Below are 20,033 nucleotides of genomic sequence, written 5' to 3'. Positions count from 1 at the left end.
GTTACTTTTCTACTATAATGTCTTTTGTACTGATTTGGATATTATTGAGATCTTGAAAAAAGTCTATGCAGTTAATCGATCAGGTATTGAAACTATGCAAAACCATATAGGCGCAGAGCAACGTCCATGCAAAAAGGGGGTATTGAAGTGTCACCGCAGTTAATCATTCAAAATGTTAATCCTTCCATTCTTATGAAGCTACAACCATTTGAAAACTTGTCCTTTGTATGTGTAGGAAATTCCCGGCGGAATCGTGAACATTTTAATCTCTTTTTAGACATTTCCCTGTCCGCACACATAATTTTTACGTACTGCAGTGCTTCATGACGCTCAATGACGTTCCGATTTTTGGCTTTTTTTTACGCGTGGATCAATCTTAAACGGCTATAAAACAGTCATATACCGTCCAATTTAGTTCAAAACTTCTCCCAGTGACGTTTCATGTATACTTTAGCGGCAGGTAAAATATCATAAATCTCTTTGCGCTACAATTGTGCAATTTTTGATTTGATCTTTATAATGTAAACGTGCCAAAATGTAGCATGCTCCGTGAAGCAAGTTTTTTTTCAAAATAAAAAAGCTGTATATATTTCAATAATCACCGGAGAGCACCCAATTCTTGTATATTTATTGGAAAAGAGCTTAAGATTTTATCTGGAAAGTTTGACCAGTTTCGTGGAAATAGCGCGCTCACAATAGAACTTGTCCTCGAACTTTTCTAACACCCCTCGTATGTGATAAGGGCCAACTAACAGCTATAGTATATACTTATATCCACCTGCATAAGGTGTTTACGTCTACCAACTTATTCGTTACTGAAGAGCATGCTCCAAGTCCAATCACGTTTCAAACCAGGGCAGACTACTAACCGATACATTGATGTTACTGGGATCTCAACAGCCCTTGTTTGATACTAAATTTTACCACGGAATGTTCCTTCTACCTTATCAATAGCTGCAGATCTGTAGCGCTAGGGGTTTTTTTTATATTTGTCTTTGACCATAACGCTACAGATCCCGTAGTACAAAAATGTGCAATTTACGGCGCAATATTTTTTGTGCTCTTTCGGGGAGAATTTCTCCACTTTCTAGCATCGGTCAATCAACTACCTTTCAACTCCTAATTCTAGACACATTATTTAACTAATCTGTGTATTTTATCCGTCTCCCAATCCTTTATAGTCGTCTATACAAATGATAGACTCGCTTGATTAAAATTATTTGTTAGGTAAATGAAAATTCACTTCAAGCGAATGTATTGCCTGTAGAGACAACCATAAATGGTTGGGAGGTGGATAAACTATATATGTTGGCTACTAAATGTGTTTAGAATTAGGAGTTGAAAGGTAGTTGATTGACCGATGCTAGAAAGTGGAGAAATTCTCCTCTTTAAGCGCAAAAAATATTGCGCCGTAAATTGCACATTTTTTGCACTACGGGATCTGTAGCGTTATGGTCAAAGACATATATAAAAAACCATAACGCTACAGATCTGCAGCTACCTTACCGGGTATCAATACATAGGGCTCGCGTGCGTGATCGGTCAGCTGGGGATGTTTACTTCTCTAAGGAACCTGATCCATCTATGGAATGTCTTTTTTCATAGATTTTTATTGTTTATGTTTTTAGATTGATCTCTGTTCGTTATCATCATCTTTTTGTGTCTCCTGCGGAGCACCATGGGATCACTTTTTTCATTATACTTGTATAGGAAACTTGCTTATAGACAACACTGCTCTAATCCAACCTGAAATACTAGCTACATGTTATTATAGATATATTATATATATTGTAATTTCTTCAAGGACAAGTTTTTTTTTTAATCATTATAAGTTTTTAATTCTATTTTAGATATAGAGTCTATAAAATTATAATATTTAAAATATGTTCTCATTATACACGCATTCATTGATTCAATACCGGAAGACATGATTTAGACATATAGTTTTATTCGTATTTATAAAGAAAAACTTCATATACTTAGTTCACTAAATCAAACTACATATTTGTTTCAAACATCTAAAACAATATGGTAACAGATTTTTTTTAATCTAATACATGATGTGACAGCGTAAAATAACAATTAAGGAAGTCATCATTAAATAATAAGTTTTCCCAAGCACAAATTAATAAGAAACTTTAAAATTTAACTAATCCACAATAAGTTATATGTTCCCTATATGGTCAGATGATGTTGAAACAAATCACAAAGGAAGTAATTCCTTAGGCTCTTATTAAATCTATAAACACAATCTCAACAAGTGGGTATTTTTTTTTAATCTTTGTGTTTTCCTTTTTTTAATCAAAAAGAACCTGCAATATGAATTATATCATTGTATCGTGAATAAAACATACATGTAGCCAAACAAACACGATATTCCATATTTGTCATAAAAATAAATTGTATAACACAGTCATCTTCGTCAGATGGGAACATGTTTTAAGGATGAAACGTATGGAGATGATACAAGTATCTACAACTCATGTTCATACTGTTGTCTCATTTGAATGGCCTGAGGATAATTTATCACCTCCAATCAAATTGACTAAATAAGTTGTACATCGGGCACATGTTCTGAAAGTGTATTAAATATCATATAAATATTTATCACCACTAATTCTAAGAGGTCACCAATATCAAATTATCAACTTATGAAATGCTAAATTTAAAACAGGTCAATGGAGAGGAAAATAAAGTATCTGGGTCACATTGTCCTTAATTGCCATCAAAAGACGAGGACATTTAATGACATAAAGTTTTATTATTGCACATTGACAGCATAATACACATGGAGACATAAAGTCAAGATCAAGCTTGAATACTACATGACATTTTCAGTTTTCTTTTCAAAACATTTTCCTTTAATTTTCTACTTCTATAGACTTATTCTTCCATAATATTTTTTGAAATTATTCATATGATCGCACAGCGTCAATTTTGTGTCTCTGCTTACAGTTTTCTTTACTGAGAAACCACGCAGGAAGTAATATTATATAAATATGTGTAATTCTAGGCAGCTTCGTTTAAAATATCACTGAGATAATCTATATAGAGTAGTTAAGCTGTATGGTGAAGTCCAATTTTCTGTTTCTAAGACATTATAAGTGCTCGTCAGCAATTTTCCAATGAAAAAAGTTTGCCGTCTTTATATTCGATTTCAGCGAAATAGGAAGTAGATTTTCCATGAATACATTTAAAGTTATTTTTAGTGCAATGTTATCAGAAAATCAATATCGATCAAAGGTATAACTTCAAACAAAGCATAAAGAAAAAAGAAAGAAATACAATACTCAATACGAACTGAGTACATCAATTACCCCCCCCCCCCCCTAAAAAAAAAAATAAGGATGCTGATTACAAAAGTACAAATAGGTGTAACAACAACTACATGTACTGTACAGGCAAGTAGCATATGGGAGAGGGAAAGGGTTGATGCACAACTCCTATTTTTTTCCAAACATGACTTGTTACTATTGAAAATGTAGAATTAAAAGGTCGGTTGCCCTCTCCCACCTTTTGTTGACACACACACCTTTTTGTTGCAGAAAATCTGTATAGTCCAAGCAGAATGTATGACTGAAATTTGGTTTTTTTTCTCTTTTGGCTGCTCCCCTCACTTCAATTTAGAATATTTTTTGTGTTCAACTGAAGAGAGTGGAAGTTAAAAAGACCCCTTCTCCAATACCACTTATAATTTACTAGTCTAAAATTAAATTTTGTGTTTCTAAAAGAGATTTTAAGAGAGCAAAAATGAGAATATTTCCTTCATGTTGTACTCAGTTTTGTATCAGTTTACTAGTTCAAAAGGTTTTTACCACTCAAAATGGAAATTAAGAATTTTTACAGGAACGTTAATTTTTCAACAATATTGTACTAACATACCCCTTGTTGGGTGTTGAGTGAAAAATTTCAAATACATGTTTTTGCACCTATCTGAAATATTGTACCTATCTTAAAATTTAAATCTAGCGTATTTTTGAAAGTCATTACTATTTGTTTCATTTTGACCGGGTTACAATTCACTTGGGGACATTTAGACTCGATACCCATGTTTATTAGCTAGTCCTCTGCAGTCGGGGTACCAGATAAACCATGAGTTAGTAGCGGGAATAAGAAAATGGCAAGAAGGGTATGAATTATTTTAGTATATGTTATGTTACGTCTTAGTTTAGATTGTAATTGGATGGATATTTCTTTATTCTTCAATCCAACCCTTTTCGATTGAAAAATATGTGTACGCTATATCTTTGCTTTGTTTCGAATTTCCTCGAAGATTTTATTTTTCTCTATTTTCCAGAGTTTTTTGGCTGATACATCTGCAAATGCAGCTGATGCGAGCTTGTCTTTCACAGGGTGAGTATTTGTACCTAAGGAATGCGATAAAAACGGAAGCTTCCTTTCATATTTTTTAAATGTTCATTTTTTTTTCTCCAAAACTAAAGAGGGCTCAGGCATAAACAAAATAATTCTCTCGTCATGCTCGTACATTAAATTCAAGCTGAATGTATATCTTTACATTAAGACATATGTTTCCCTTTTAAGATTGGTATTAAAGTAATGTAACATCATACATAATACTGTCACTGTTGCTAGAACTTGTGCTAAATAGAGAGACACTGCGTCACTAGAAAAGCTAGTAAATATACAATCCGATGAAAACATTTTATAAGATTTAGACTGATAGGATTTGTTTTTCTTTCGTGCATTAAAAAAAGATTGCAAGTCTTGTATCAAAATGTTGAGTGATGTTTTCTTTTCATCAATATTGCTGAGAGTACTAGAAGTATTGACGTACTGTTGATAAATTGTGAGTTTGGCATTTAAATTGGTTCACAAGTATTGAAAATATCCTGTGGTTGGAGATGGTGAAATTTCCAGTTTTCATGATGAAGCCTGTTATGACGTTTTCCTGACACATGAAATATCAAAACCGTAAAAGTCTGGAAATCTTCAGTATAAGTCAGATATTTAGAACTATAGAAAAGCTATCTAGCTCATTAAAGAGGCAGTATATTAAGTTCTTTTTATACTATCCGTTACGGTAAAATATTTTAAACATAATATATTAGAATTTAAACATTATCAAAGTACTATAAATATACTCCTATGTAATCTGGAGGTATGCAAAACATACAGTGTAGAGATTATTGACAAAAATACAATTTAATTGTGAATGGTATATAATCCCTAAATGTTTTTAGAATCTTGTATGTATTTTAACAGGGGTGTCAGAGCACAAATCGATGGTAGTTCATTTTTGAGAGGGGATGACAGACAAAGAGTGAAAGATCGAAGAAGTCTTAACATCCAGAAATGTGAGTATATCAAAGCCTACCAAGCAGTATTCTATTTTGAGAAGTGGAAAGGCTTTCGCCTACATCCACTTCTCTTAGCAAGCCTTCATGTTTTCATTCTGGTAAATGTGTAAAATGTCGAACTGGTGACCACTGGTTAAGGCTTACACTTCAACTAACATCTTGTCTAAACTTATTTGATTAAACGTAAGAGACATGTTATATTTCTATGTCCTGTATGTTTTGCAATACAGTATAATTTGTCATTTTAACGGTATAAAATTTGGCCGGTTTAGACGAGATCAGTGCATTAAAAAAGCAGGAAAATATTAATTTTGAAATTTCGTTGTTTATTTACAAGTACATCATATACATAATATAAAGTATATTAATTAAATTATAAAATCAATCAATATTTTGGAGTCTAGAAATTACAAAAAAGTCTCGCATGACTTACTGTATTTTCTTGTTTGTTCACGAGGTTTGAAAGTCTGGTGAAATGTTACCTAAATCAAAATCTACAGACACGCGTTTTATAGGCCTACTATATATCAAAATTTTGAGCACATTCAATGTATAATATAATGCACAATTATTTACGATGTGATAACTATTGAATTGAACTTTTAATTTTTATGTAAAAAATTTCGTCTTCCCCACACTGTTATGGCGCCATTTTGAAATGCGTTCAGAGCACAATATTTTGATTTGTAAATCGGGTACATATTATATTTTTGCATTTATGTTATAATGTGGTAAAATGGGTTAAAACACGGTAATTTTTCTTTTAAATTGTAATTTAATAATATAATATTTTTTTCAAGCGGGCTGTATCACCGCCGCATTTCAATGAGTTCGTCTTATGGCACTATGCTAATGTAAACACAGATTAGCACATCCACCACGAAAGGTGTTAATTGCTTAGGCCTGTGGCCGGATCATAATTATCGTTAATTATGCAGTTGGGACCAGTGTGGCCGTTCGTAGAACTACAGAATAGACAGTATCCGGATTACACAGAATTTTTTCTAATGAATTTGTTAAAAAGTGCATGGGACTAAAATTTATGATTAAACATAAGTTATATTTCTATGTCCCATACATTTTGCACTATATGCATGTATATTTAAACAAGTTTCTTTTTGTGTTTGATAGCTTTACAAATTTTGGATGAGAGTGTATCCTCGCCAACCCCAAGGTCACGGACAGGGGGACTCCGACGAGCATCATGTGAGATTATTTTGATGAAATTTGTTTTCATGCATTTAAAGAAATTATATGTTTCTCCTTTCATTAAATGTGTTCTGCAGCAATAATGATACTTATGAATCTTTTTGTGTTTAGATGCACCAAAGTCCCTCACACCAAGCTCCAAGTATGACACATCAGTTCAGTTTACACCCAACACAGCACATCAGCTGTCACAGAATGAGGTACAAAGATTTGTACAGGACCGTTATTTGTCTTCAGAAAAGAAATTGAATTTTCTGAACTAAGGTGGAAAAGTACACATTTTCATTTTTTTAACTGCCTTTTTTTTTTTTTTTTTTTAAAGAAAAAGTTGAAATTTAAAAGAATAATGATAATATTTTTTCTAATCACTTTATTAGTTTCCTATAAGTGCTATGTTCCATTGTGTGTTTTGATGATCTTGAGAGGAGTTGATTTGGATTTCAGTTAACTTTTTCACTGCCAAGTATTTTGATACGTATGTATTGTTATCCTTTTAAAAAACTGATTTGAAATCTTTTGAAGTCACAGTTTGGAAGACAATTTGCAGGCTCTACAATGTATGGACAGTCCATGTTATCAGCCTTGGCAAGTTATCTATTTTTTGTATTCCACATTCTTGATGTTTGTCTAGAAAAATCCACAGTTTATTGATGTAGTGATATTTTTTTTTCCAGGGAGAAGATGTCACAGAAGAAATCACCACCACTAATGTTGCACTTTTACTAGAGGAAGACCCAGGAATATCTGGTATGGATATATAAACCAAATCTTCACCTGTACTTACTTTCTCAGTTCCCCCTATGTACATATTACACAGGTATGGCACATTTACCTACTGTAATCACTTTTTATTCACAAGACCTTTATTTTCATGCAAATATGGGAGACAATGAGTTCAGGAAAATTTCATTCTCGCGTATAAAAGTATTACTCACAATTATATAGAGGAACAACAGCAATTCATGAAAATTATGTCTTGCTAATAAAGAGTCAATGACTATCTTGCGAAAATGAGGTGTCACAAAAATTAGTGATCTACAGTACTACACTGGTAAATGTCAAATACTACATAGGTAAAACATCTTCATACAGTTCAACACATTGAAATAAGGCTTCAAAATATATAGTCATAAGTTTTCATCTCCAAAATATTCTGAAGAAATAAAAATAGGTTAACATTTTAAAAAAATGCTCTACACATAATATTGAATTAAATGTACTTATCAATGTCTAGCAGTAAAATATGCTACAGCAAAGTGCCGGTTACATGCAATTTCAATTCATTATAGATGTTATTCCTTAGATCTGATACATTAATATTACAGTTGAAAAGTACACTGAATGAAAATGGCTTCACCAAATGAATTCATTGTAGATGTATTTTATGTAAATTTACCAGTGTATGGTGTATGTTGTAATTTTATCAGTGTCCTGTTTATTTCAGCCTGCCGTGGGATGTACAGGGACTTCCTACAGTGTATGGTGTATGTTGTAACTTTACCAGTGTCCCTTGTCTATTTCAGCCTGTCGTGGGATGTACAGGGACTTCCTACAGTGTATGGTGTATGTTGTAATTTAATCAGTGTCCTGTTTATTTCAGCCTGTCGTGGGATGTACAGGGACTTCCTACAGTGTATGGTGTATGTTGTAACTTTACTAGTGTCCCTGTTTATTTCAGCCTGCCAGGGGATGTACAGGGACTTCCTACAGTGTATGGTATATGTTGTAACTTTACCAGTGTCCCTTGTCTATTTCAGCCTGTCGTGGGATGTACAGGGACTTCCTACAGTGTATGGTGTATGTTGTAACTTTACCAGTGTCCCTTGTCTATTTCAGCCTGTCGTGGGATGTACAGGGACTTCCTACAGTGTATGGTGTATGTTGTAACTTTACCAGTGTCCCTTGTCTATTTCAGCCTGTCGTGGGATGTACAGGGACTTCCTACAGTGTATGGTGTATGTTGTAATTTTATCAGTGTCCTGTTTATTTCAGCCTGCCGGGGGATGTACAGGGACTTCCTACAGTGTATGGTGTATGTTGTAATTTTACCAGTGTCCCATGTTTATTTCAGCCTGCCGTGGGATGTACAGGGACTTCCTACAGTGTATGGTGTATGTTGTAATTTTATCAGTGTCCTGTTTATTTCAGCCTGCCGGGGGATGTACAGGGACTTCTTACAGTGTATGGTGTATGTTGTAACTTTACCAGTTCCCCCTGTTTATTTCAGCCTGTCGTGGGATGTACAGGGACTTCCTACAGTGTATGATTTATGTAATTATACCTGTGTCCCTTGTCTATTTCAGCCTGTCGTGGGATGTACAGGGACTTCCTACAGTGTATGGTGTATGTTGTAATTTTATCAGTGTCCTGTTTATTTCAGCCTGCCGGGGGATGTACAGGGACTTCCTACAGTGTATGGTGTATGTTGTAACTTTACCAGTTCCCCCTGTTTATTTCAGCCTGTCGTGGGATGTACAGGGACTTTCTACAGTGTATGGTGTATGTTGTAATTTTACCAGTGTCCCATGTTTATTTCAGCCTGCCGTGGGATGTACAGGGACTTCCTACAGTGTATGGTGTATGTTGTAATTTTACCAGTGTCCCATGTTTATTTCAGCCTGCCGTGGGATGTACAGGGACTTCCTACAGTGTATGAAGGGTCTGCCCTCAGAGACTCAAGTGTTTGACCTACTTAACGAGTATGAGAGGGTGTGTCAGGAGCAGGTCACTCTATTGTATAAACTGGTCAACAGGGCGGCCAGTCGCAGTGAACCCAAGTAAGACAGCACACAGAATTTTTAAAATTGACAAGATTTACAGTACTGTATTGTATACATTTACCTCGTGTTTGAGTAAAAATGAATAGCTTTGGTAATGTGTGTTAATTGCTTACAAATTTCAAAAGACTCTTGCAAAAAATAGATGCTAGTAAAATTTGGTGAATTTCAGTATAAATATATATTCAATATATGAAAACATTTCTTTCTACATGGGTTTTTGTCACATTTATTGAAAGAGTGAGTTGATTTTTTGGCAGATACCAAAAGACATTCAATATGCTACACATGTTAGAGATGGAGAAACATACATGGCAGCTTATCAAATCTCTATTTCACGATCGACTGGAAAAAGAGTTAGAGGAAATGCAGATGGCCATGGATGAGATGGTAAGGAATGTATAAGTTATGATTTATTTCCAGGATTCTGCATATGATGACATTTTCATTCATAGATTTGACTTGGATTGTTTTGGATAAAATAATTAAGAATGACATAAGCTCAATCCCTTGATCATTAACTTTGTTGTCTGCAGCTTGCAACCCAGTAAAATTTAGCCAACCTTTCTGGTGCTAAAATGTATTAATTGGACTTTAAACACCACTGATTAAAATTCTGGTGCAAGTTTTAGCATGGAGTCCAAAATTACTTGTATTTTTGATTGGAGATTGTAAAATTAAATTTTTGAACATGACTTAGATGCATTTCAAAACTGCAGTGGCTTTCAACAAATGTCTTGCTAGTTTTCTTTCATCTAAAGATGGTGAAATTAACATTCAAATGAAATGTATGAAAATTATGAATATGTCTACAGAACATGTCCTGTTTTGTTACTTTAATTAACTTTTCATTATGCTATCAGATGTATCCATTACTTTGTAGAACCCTCTGACTCTGATGAAGCAGAGTGAACAGGAAGCCGTGACCCGGCTGTTTGAGAAGGACAGGACCATCAGAGAGAGTCAGGTACTCAGCACATAAGGTTATAAGTAAAGCCAAGGAAAGACGAGACTGAACTTCAAGATAATGCATATTGTATCGAGAGTGCTTTTATAGGCAGTGATTACTATTCAGTCCAAATTTTATATATCTGTAACTGCTCAAATTATCTTGATCAAATTTGACACAAGAAACGGATGCATGAATCTTCTTATATGCATTACACTGAGTTATTTTGTTAACCAAGAGGAGACAATTTCATTTCTTACGTCTGTAATAGGATTTATTTTTCAATCACATCATTCATTGTATTGTAAACTAATAATTGACCTGTTTATTCTTGGTAGCTGGTGATTGATTGGCTGGAGAAATGTGCCCAGGACGTCGTGGAGAACTACGGAGACAACGCCAAATTCTTCTCCGACAGAGCTGTAGCCTGGTGGGATTTTATTTTTATTTTCATTTATTTTTTCCATGTCTGTTTGTGAATCAGATGCAGCATAATTTGCATTTTGGACACTGGGAAGATAACAAACAATTCTGAGTACCTTTACACTTTTAAAGCTTTATGTCCATGGGATGAAAACTGTCTTTGGTCAACATTTTAGTGACCCATCATTTTTATAAGTTTAAATTTTTTTTTATATGTAAATTAGATTATGATTTCACATTGGTAAAAGAAATCTGAATTCATTCGAAGTCAAGCTTAGAGAAATAGAAAGTTTCTATTACTTGGAGCATTATTTTTCTCAAATTCATAAAAAAAAAAAGGTGAATAGCATCAGTCTGTATTGTACAGTAATAGTAACTTTAATTTTGTTCTTATCAATTAAAGTTTGGAAAATTGATGTCAGATCCTGTGACAAACATTCACATTAATTATACCCCTTGCAAACAAAGTTTTGGGGGGTATATAGGAATCACCTTGTCCATCTGTCTGTCTAGCTGTCTCTGTCCGTCCGTCCGTCTGTCTGTGCAAACGTGTCCGATCCATATCTTTCTTATGGAGGGACATTAGAATCTACTACTCCACACAAAGATTGCCCATGACCTAAGGGTGTGTCATGACCTTGATCCAAGGTCATTTGGGGAACTTCAAGGTCACTGGAAGAAAAGTTTCATAATTTGTGTCCGGTCCATATCTTTCTTATGGATAAACTTGGTAGGTTCTCATTTCACACAAAGATTTCCCATGACCCAAGGGTGTGTCATGACCTTGACCCAAGGTCATTTAGGGAAGTTCAAGGTCAATGGAAAAAAAATTTCATAATTTGTGTCCGGTCCACATCTTTTTTATGGATAAACTTGGTAGGTTTTCATTTCGTGCAAAGATTGCCATTGACCCAAGGGTGTTTCATGACCTTGACCCAAGGTCATTTGGGGAAGTTCAAGGTCACTGGAAGACAAATTTCATAATTTGTGTCCGGTCCTTATCTTTCTTATGGATAAATTTGGTAGGTTCTCATTTCACACAAAGATTGTCCATGACCTTAGGGTGTGTCATGATCTTGACCCAAGGTCATTTGGGGAAGTTCAAGGTCACTGGAAGTAAAGTTCATAACTTATGTCTGGTCCATATCTTTCTTATGGATAAACTTGGTAGGTTCTCATTCCACACAAAGATTGCCCTTGACCCAAGGGTGTGTCATGACCTTGATCCAAGGTCATTTGGGGAACTTCAAGGTCACTGGAAGACAAATTTCATAATTTGTGTCCGGTCCATATCTTTCTTATGGATAAACTTGGTAGGTTCTCATTTCACACAAAGATTGCCCATGGCCCAGGGGTGTGTCATGACCTTGACCAAAGGTCATTTGGGGAACTTCAAGGTCAGTGGAAGAAAAATTTTGTAATTCATGTGTGATACACATCTTTATTATGGAAAAACTTGCTTCTGAAAAACCCAGCAGGGGGTATTTTGTCCCGTTTGGACAGTTCTAGTTTGAAAATATTGCTTTTCTGATTTAAGGGAGAACACTCTACACAAACTGAAGAAATCAGGTGGTGTCACTTTTGGAAATGAGAGACCCATGGTAACCGAAATGGTAAGTTTTGTTTTTGAGTGAGTAGTATTGCAAGGTTTGAGTTGAACACACAGTTATCAGTTGACTGTTTTTTTTTAATAGAGATTGTTTTATAAAATAACTTTAAAATTTACTCCAGCCTCTGTTTCATTTTTTCTTTTTTGGAAGAATTTGGTGGATTATATACATGTACACGTAACTACCATTACAATAGATGAAGGAACTTAGAAGCAATCTACTTGTGATTTTTTTCATAATCTTCAGACAATTTCATTTCATACTAATTTCACTTTCTGTTGTCTTTTAAATTGTTTAATTATTATTAAAGATTAATTCCTAGTAATGATATTTTTTTTCATAATTATTTCTACCTTAATGTATATTGGGCAGAAATAAAAGTGCAACGAAAATAAAATTATGTCTTTTAAAAATTAACTTTAATCACACAGGACCCTGATGCTCCATTCCGACAGAAGAAGATGTTGGATGACCTAGATCAGGAAGATGAGTGTCGACTCCTACAGTATTTATTTATCTGTCTACGGGCAGGCCAAATAGATAAGGTAAATTATTGTGGTATTCCAATGTTATGAACCTTTGAAATATTGCATTTTTTTATCCTGATGAATATTCAAATCATTTGGATAAAAAATTATCAAAAAATCAACTAAGTTATTAGAAAGTGTGTTTATATCACTGACACATTCCTTTTTTGTTTTTTTGGGGGGGGGGGGGGGGGGGGGGTTATTTTTCTGCTACTCTGTTACATTACTTGGAAGGCAAAACTTAACCAAAAAATGGAATAAACTTTGATAAAGGTTGACTATTGTAGAAATGTAGTCTAGTTTTATTCAATAGTTTATCCACAACTAACATATGAAGTAAATGATGATTAGAGAGAAAGAGTTAAAATATTAAAGATAAATATGATTTAATTATTTGCATTGAAAGAAAACATCCTGCATATGATGTGTATATACGTAGGCCCATCGTGTGTAAGAGTCCTTATATAGATATGTATAACTGTTTTGTGTGTTGTAGGCCCAGGAGGTGTGTAAGAGTCACGGTCAGGCCTGGCGCGCGGCTACTCTGGAGGGGTGGAAGCTGTACCACGACCCTAACTTTGAGGGACCTAACGGTCAGATTGACCCCGTGGTGGGCAATCCTCACCGCGTCATCTGGAAATGCATGTGCTGGGCCATGGCAGCTGATGTAATTATATATAAATATTTGATAATGATTAGAGTCTGAAATATATGTTTCATAATGATTCAATTTTTTCATTGATGTACATTATAGCTTACAATCAAATTTGGCTTAAAGGGAAGATCTTTCAAGAGTTGAGCAATCTTGGGTAGGCTTTGAATTACTATATAACTTATGGAATGATAATTTTCAATTAATATTTAACTTTCCATCAGCCAAAGTATGATGTGTATGAGAGGAGTATCTATGGAGCCCTGAGTGGTAACCTGCGCGCGATGTTGTCCGTGTGTAAGTCCTGGTTAGACCACGTCTGGGCTCACTACAAAGTCCTGGTGGACCTCCGGGCCGAGACTGAAATCAGGACAATGTGTTCAGTAGACACCAGTATGGACGTCCCATCAGAGTACTGGGATCAGCCGTGAGTTTCTTAATGATTATTCATATAACATTCATGCAAAGTACATTTGTATTGAAGTCTTGTAAGACTTCCATAAACTATATTGTCTTGTTGAAGGGGATGAAAGGATAAAAAATATTTTTCAGATATAAATCATAAATGTTGTTCATTTATTTCATTGTAAAAAATTAAACATATATATTTACATATTGCTTTCAAAGTAGTTTTCTATTGCATATTTAGGTCAGATCCTGAAACCATTTTCCACCGAATTGAAGCTATTGAGGTACAGTTATTCATGTAGAAAGAAATTGCAGTTATTCTGTAAAAATAGATTATGCTATTAAGAACGCAAAAAAAAATGTATATTCTTTTAATGAAGACCTATTGCTTTGTAGAGTATCAGGAGGGAATCTCAAGATTTCTACCATATCATCCAGAAATGGGTCATCCTTGGTGATGTCGAAAGTGAGTAGGTTTTACATTTGTAGACAACAAGAGATGAAATAGAAGACACTTACATTGCTCATTATAGATCAGTGATAATTTTTCAAGGTTCCATTTTTCTCCTCAGAACTCCTTGACCTGATGGCTCAGTGGATTCGTGGACAAGAGAAAACACTGCCGCAGCATTTGATTCGATTTATGGCACACGTTGTACTATTCATACGCTGTACACAACACAGAGTGAATGTAACTAGCTCAATTAAACTTTACAGAAATAAAAACTTAATCCGCTTACAATTAAATTTTGATGGAATAAAGATATCTTTCACATCAGTTTTATCCAAACCTTCCTGAAACACAAATTCATGAATATTGAATCTGTTTCTTTCTTATTTAACAGTTCCATCTCAAAGAACGTTTATTTTGTTATATATTCCTGGTAAATGTAACCCACGAAATTATTGAACAGGTAAAATTTTTCTTAACTGTGAACATTGACCCCCATGAATTAAAATGATTCCACAGTAAGACCCCAGTCTAAAGTCTTATTTACAACTTTCAGGAGGACAACTGTAATGCAGTGTTGGAGGCCTATGTGAGATACCTGATAGAGGATGACCACAAAGAATTGGTGTCTCATTATGTCTCCAAACTACCCCCCAAAGCTCAGGTCCACTGGTACGCCAGATTCCTCGAAGGTAGGGCATGTTCAGAATTCTTTTGACAAGGACTTACCTAATCCTTTTTAAACTGAAGAACTTTCATAACCCCTAGATATTCGGGGAGAGAATTTCAGATATTTTTATGACTTAATGAATTAAAAAAAAAAGGTGACAGTCATATATGTATCTTTATTATTCATGGTATTTGAAGGAAAAGAGGACATCCATTTTACTGTCATGTCAAAACTGATGTTGAATATATTTTATAAAGGATTTCAAATTTTTTTAAAAACTGAAGTCCAAAGATAAATAATGACCATCTTTTGAAGGAATTACAAATGTGGAGGAGAAACAGATGTGTCTCCAGCTAGCTGAGGAGGTGAACCTGGACATCCCCCAGATCACAAAGACAGTGGTGGAGAACATCCGTAATAAGAGTGGGGCGGGGCTGCCAGGGGCCACCGACGTCAGTCTAGATGTCACCGTCACAGAGGTAAATTGTTCAACGATAATATTTACCAACTTGTTTGAAAATTTTGTGACCTGAACAGAAAATCTAGTGAATCTAGGCTTTCATCATTAGGAAGATAACATATTGCACCACTAGATGCTAGTTGTAGTGATTGTAGGACTTGCAGATCATATCAGCACCAATAATTGAGGGTTTTTATCTTTTTTATGAAGGAGGACAAGAAGAAGATAGCAGCTATAGACTGGCTTGTGTTTGACTCGGCTCAGAGGGCAGAGGCTGTCAAACAGGCCAATGCTGTCATGAGGACCTTTATTGGTTTGTTTCATCTTTGTTTTATGGAAGGATATATGAATTATTCAGAATGGTATTGATGATTATTAAAAGTCGTATCATGAAAGTTTTTGTCTGAATTTTTTATTGCAGCTGTAAAGAAATTAGCTGCAGCCAGGGAGGTGTTTGATAAACTACCTGTGGATTCTATAGACATCATTTACAGAAACTGGCACATACAGGTGTGTATATATATCTTTTACACAATGATAATGTATCATCAATTTGGATTATATATGAACTTTTATTCGCTTGCGAAATCTTTGATTTGTCATCGCGAATATTTCTCACCGCGAACTGGTACTTAAAGTCTATGTGTCAATTCAATATATTTATCAAAAACAGGAAATGAATTATTGAAATCTTTGATTATGAAGTCTATGTGGATAATATATTTCAGACAGGAAATGAGTAATTGAAATCATTGATTATGATGTTGACATGGATAATATATTTCAAACAGGAATGAAATCTTTGATTATTATGACTGTGGATTATATATTTCAGACAGGAAATGATGATCTCCCAGTTGAGGATGAGAATGCAATCAGAGAGTACCTTTGTATCAAGTCCTATCTGGTAAGTTTCTTGTGATTTATATAAAAAACTTTTGGTGCAAAAATTGAAAGTTAATTAAGTTCTAATGCCTGTTTAATTTTATAATTCAAAATGTTTAAATTATATACCACTTGTATCAATTATAAGAAATGTATGTCAGCAGTTTCAGCCTCTTGTACATTTCTAGATGGTGCCTTAATTTACCGTTACTGTATTTGTTAGGATGCGATGGATAGCTTTAATGAATGGTTCACTAAGTTCCACCACACAAAGCCAGTCAAGCCTATGGCACCTCATGCGGCCTCCTTCACAGAAAAAGTGGCTTTTGAACATCGCCTGAAACAGTACGAACAAGAACTGGAGCGCTGGCAAAGGGGGCTTCTCGCTCAAACTGAGGTCTGTCTCATACATGTCCAAGAACAAATTTGATGTAGATATCGACAATATTATGTCGATATCATATCAATATCGATTGTGAAGGGCACTATTAATTTGAAATATGCATACATGCCAACTTTTGAAAATTCCCATGGGGGATTTAGGAAACGACAATTTTCAAAGCTCTAAATTCGCGACATTTTGTCGTGAAATTAAATGATAATGAAATGATCTTTTCTTAAATTTATAATATTTGATATCACTTATTAATACAACTAAAGGATTAATTTAACACAAAAAATTAATTTTAAAAAATTGAAATATTTTTGCTAAAATAAGTGCCTCTCTCATTAAAAACATGTTTTTTTTTTGTACCAGGACACATAATTCAGTGAAAAATTGAAAATTGCACAACTTTTAAATCATCTTTTTCAAAGGCTAAAAAATATATGAGGTTTTGATACTGTAAAGTCCTGCTTCTGGAAACATTTTTGAGATTTTTTATTTATACTTCAATAAATTAGAAATTCTAATAAGGTATTAAATTTACTGAAATTTATACCACCTATCCAAAGAAGAATTATTTTTTTACAGTCATGAAATTTGTCAGGCTTGATGGTGCCATGTGAATATTTCCTTAAGTCATGCACATACCTATAAAATTTGGGAGAAGGAAGGGAAAAGAAATTCTAATTGACATACACTTGATTGTTTCATCTTAATTTCATAATATTTTAACTGGCAAACTTTACAATATTTTTCATTATAGGTAGATAAAATCAGCAGCTATGCTTTGTATTTTTCTACTTTCGTTTTCAAAAAACGATCTGTTTGGATTCCGATTTTATAGTTTGATTAGTATTTCATTGTCTTTAATTTATGTTTTTAAAAAAATGACTAACAATTATCACATTTATCTATGTGTTTCACTTGCACACCCCTTAAAACTGACAAGATAATCCCCTAATTGCCCCAAGCTATGAGGTACTTGTACCAGGACAACTGCGTGCGATCAAGCGTGAAGTGATTTCCTGTGGCTAATTAATTGTTAAATACACAATGAAACTTACCTGAGTGCATTGAATAAACAAGTTTGACATTGTTATCCCGCTTGTCAAAATTCAGCGGTTATGGGAATCTTTTATAATCGGAAATTTTGGTGATTTTTTCAAATCGGGAAATTAGGGCAATTTTTCTTTCACGATAGGGAAAGCGGGATGAGAGGGTAAAATCGGGAGGATCCCGCCTAAATCGGGAAAGTTGGCATGTATGAATATGGGGTACCATATATGCGACTTTGTGCTATGTCGATGTTGTCGATATCTACAATACCATGACGATATCGAATTGATATTGATCCTATTTGTAGAATTTGTTTTCACAGTGAGGTATAACATAATTTTACAAGGTCACAAGTGATGTCAAGTCCATTCATTATTAGCATGAATATAAAAATTAAATTATGATAAGTAAAGTGTTAGTGGTTGTTTTGTTTTGGATTAGGTTTAGAGTAAGATGTTGGGTGAGGGTGAAAATTGTTAAATATGTTTTAACAATCATGATTCGATATCAATACGATATCGTCGATATCGACAGTGTGTAAACTTATTAATCAGAAAGTAAATATGCACAACCGTTTCATGAAGAAACGCAGAACATATTGTCATGGGATATGTTAAATATAAAGATTTTGTATTAGGATGAAGGTTTGCTAAGTTATATGTTTTAACAATTCGGATTTGATATCGATACGATATCGTCGATATGGCCCGTACAATCATCGTAAAAGTAATTAAACATAAATATACATACAAAGTAACAGGAATGGTATTTACATAGGGCTGGGCAAACATGATTCGATATCGAAGTGATATAGTCGATATCGTCGATATCGACACAACAGGGAAAGTTTTATAAAATATAGTTTTCAAGTAACACATGTTAAAACGCAATCCTAGTATTATAGATGGAAACCATAACTCTTTATAATTCTTTGAACAATCATGATTCGATATCGGCACGATATCGTGGATATTGACAGTAAGGAAGACTTCTTAAAACAGAAAGTATTGTAATAAATACACAACAATAGAGAAATATTATAGTAAACTATAAAAAAGTAATCTGTCGATATCGTAACTACATCGTGTCTTGGACGTAACTCGTCTGTCTGGGGGTCTTTAGCTTAAAATTATATTAAACTCATTTCTGCTTATCAGATTTCCAAACATTGAAATACTGTGTCTGAGAAAGCTAAAGAAAAAATCAGTTTTACTTGTTTTGTATTAAATATTTTTCTTTATGAAACCCCTTTCATGACTTTCATATTTCCTGAAATAAGTATCGAGTAGTAGAAAATAGTAATATGAGAGTGGAACTGTATTTCATTTCAGAACACAACAAAGCTGATGTATAATGTTCTACTGTTTGCTGATGGTGGCTGGATGGTGGACCAGAAAGAGGTAAAAATAGTTTTATTATATACCTCCCTGAGAGCAGAATGTAAATGTTTGTATCATTTATCCTTCAGTTTGTCCTAACATTTACGATAAGAATGAAGGTTAATATTTTATGTGTTTCAGTGTGACTCGGACCCGGGCAGGAAGCAGCAGATGGAGTCCCTCCGACAGTTGATCCTCCCTCAGCTTTGTTTTCTCCTCCACGACATCCTACACAAGACGGAGCAGTACCCCGAGTGTCTACAGCTGGCTGACCACATCGCCTCAGAGCAGCATGCGCTGTATAAAGTAAGACTAATTCAAACCATAACGTCAGTCTTTGTTGATATGGTTGCCACATTGCTAATGTAATTTTTGTTGCCACATTGCTTATGTAATTTTTTTTCTGTATTTGAAACAATATTAAAAGGTAGAGACATTTTATTAATAGGAATTTCACAGGAATTTAAATGTAAAATATTTATTTGATGTTGTAGGTGTTCAGACAAGACGAGCTTCAACACTTACTTCATCTGTTCAGGGAGTCTTCTCTGGCCGTACTCGATCAAAACAAGGACCCCCTTGGATACGAAATAGACTGAAGGGATAGCTAACAGGGGGTTATGTGCACTACAGCGATGTAGCAAAACAATAGTGGACAATGATGCATTTCGAATGTTCATGCGGTATTTTGGCCAAACACAAGTGGATGACAAGGGATTTCTATAATGTTTGTGTGGTCAAAGCTGCATGTAGGGGCAGAAAAAATGTGTTCATTTAAATATTTGTAATAAATTTTCTATGAAAAGGATGAGGTATGATTATCAGTGTTGTCTTTTTGTATGAAACACAATAAAACAAAAAGATTAAAAAATGC

The 20,033-nt window shown here is 34.3% G+C and overlaps 1 protein-coding gene across 1 annotated transcript; it reads left to right on the top strand.

The window, feature by feature from the left end:
* The first annotated feature begins 4,028 nt into the window (after window positions 1-4,028).
* LOC134234471 (nuclear pore complex protein Nup107-like) lies at window positions 4,029-19,965 on the top strand. The gene is made up of 27 exons (XM_062716549.1): window positions 4,029-4,129; window positions 4,298-4,353; window positions 5,224-5,315; window positions 6,450-6,524; window positions 6,639-6,727; window positions 7,050-7,116; window positions 7,206-7,274; window positions 9,145-9,304; window positions 9,565-9,694; window positions 10,188-10,271; window positions 10,592-10,683; window positions 12,214-12,289; window positions 12,718-12,831; window positions 13,310-13,480; window positions 13,690-13,892; window positions 14,115-14,157; window positions 14,270-14,339; window positions 14,446-14,564; window positions 14,881-15,016; window positions 15,310-15,473; window positions 15,665-15,767; window positions 15,876-15,964; window positions 16,290-16,361; window positions 16,563-16,736; window positions 19,112-19,180; window positions 19,301-19,465; window positions 19,654-19,965. Exons 1-27 carry the CDS (start codon window positions 4,118-4,120, stop codon window positions 19,756-19,758), a joined length of 2,799 nt encoding a protein of 932 aa, XP_062572533.1. The 5' UTR covers window positions 4,029-4,117; the 3' UTR covers window positions 19,759-19,965.
* The last annotated feature ends 68 nt before the right edge of the window (window positions 19,966-20,033 follow it).

The sequence above is a fragment of the Saccostrea cucullata genome, unplaced genomic scaffold (assembly GCF_032062105.1).
Source record: "Saccostrea cucullata isolate Sc308-1 unplaced genomic scaffold, CSIRO_AGI_Scuc_v1 ctg482, whole genome shotgun sequence".
Classification (NCBI taxonomy): Eukaryota; Metazoa; Mollusca; class Bivalvia; order Ostreida; family Ostreidae; genus Saccostrea; species Saccostrea cuccullata.
This window is presented reverse-complemented; position numbering and strand designations above follow the sequence as displayed.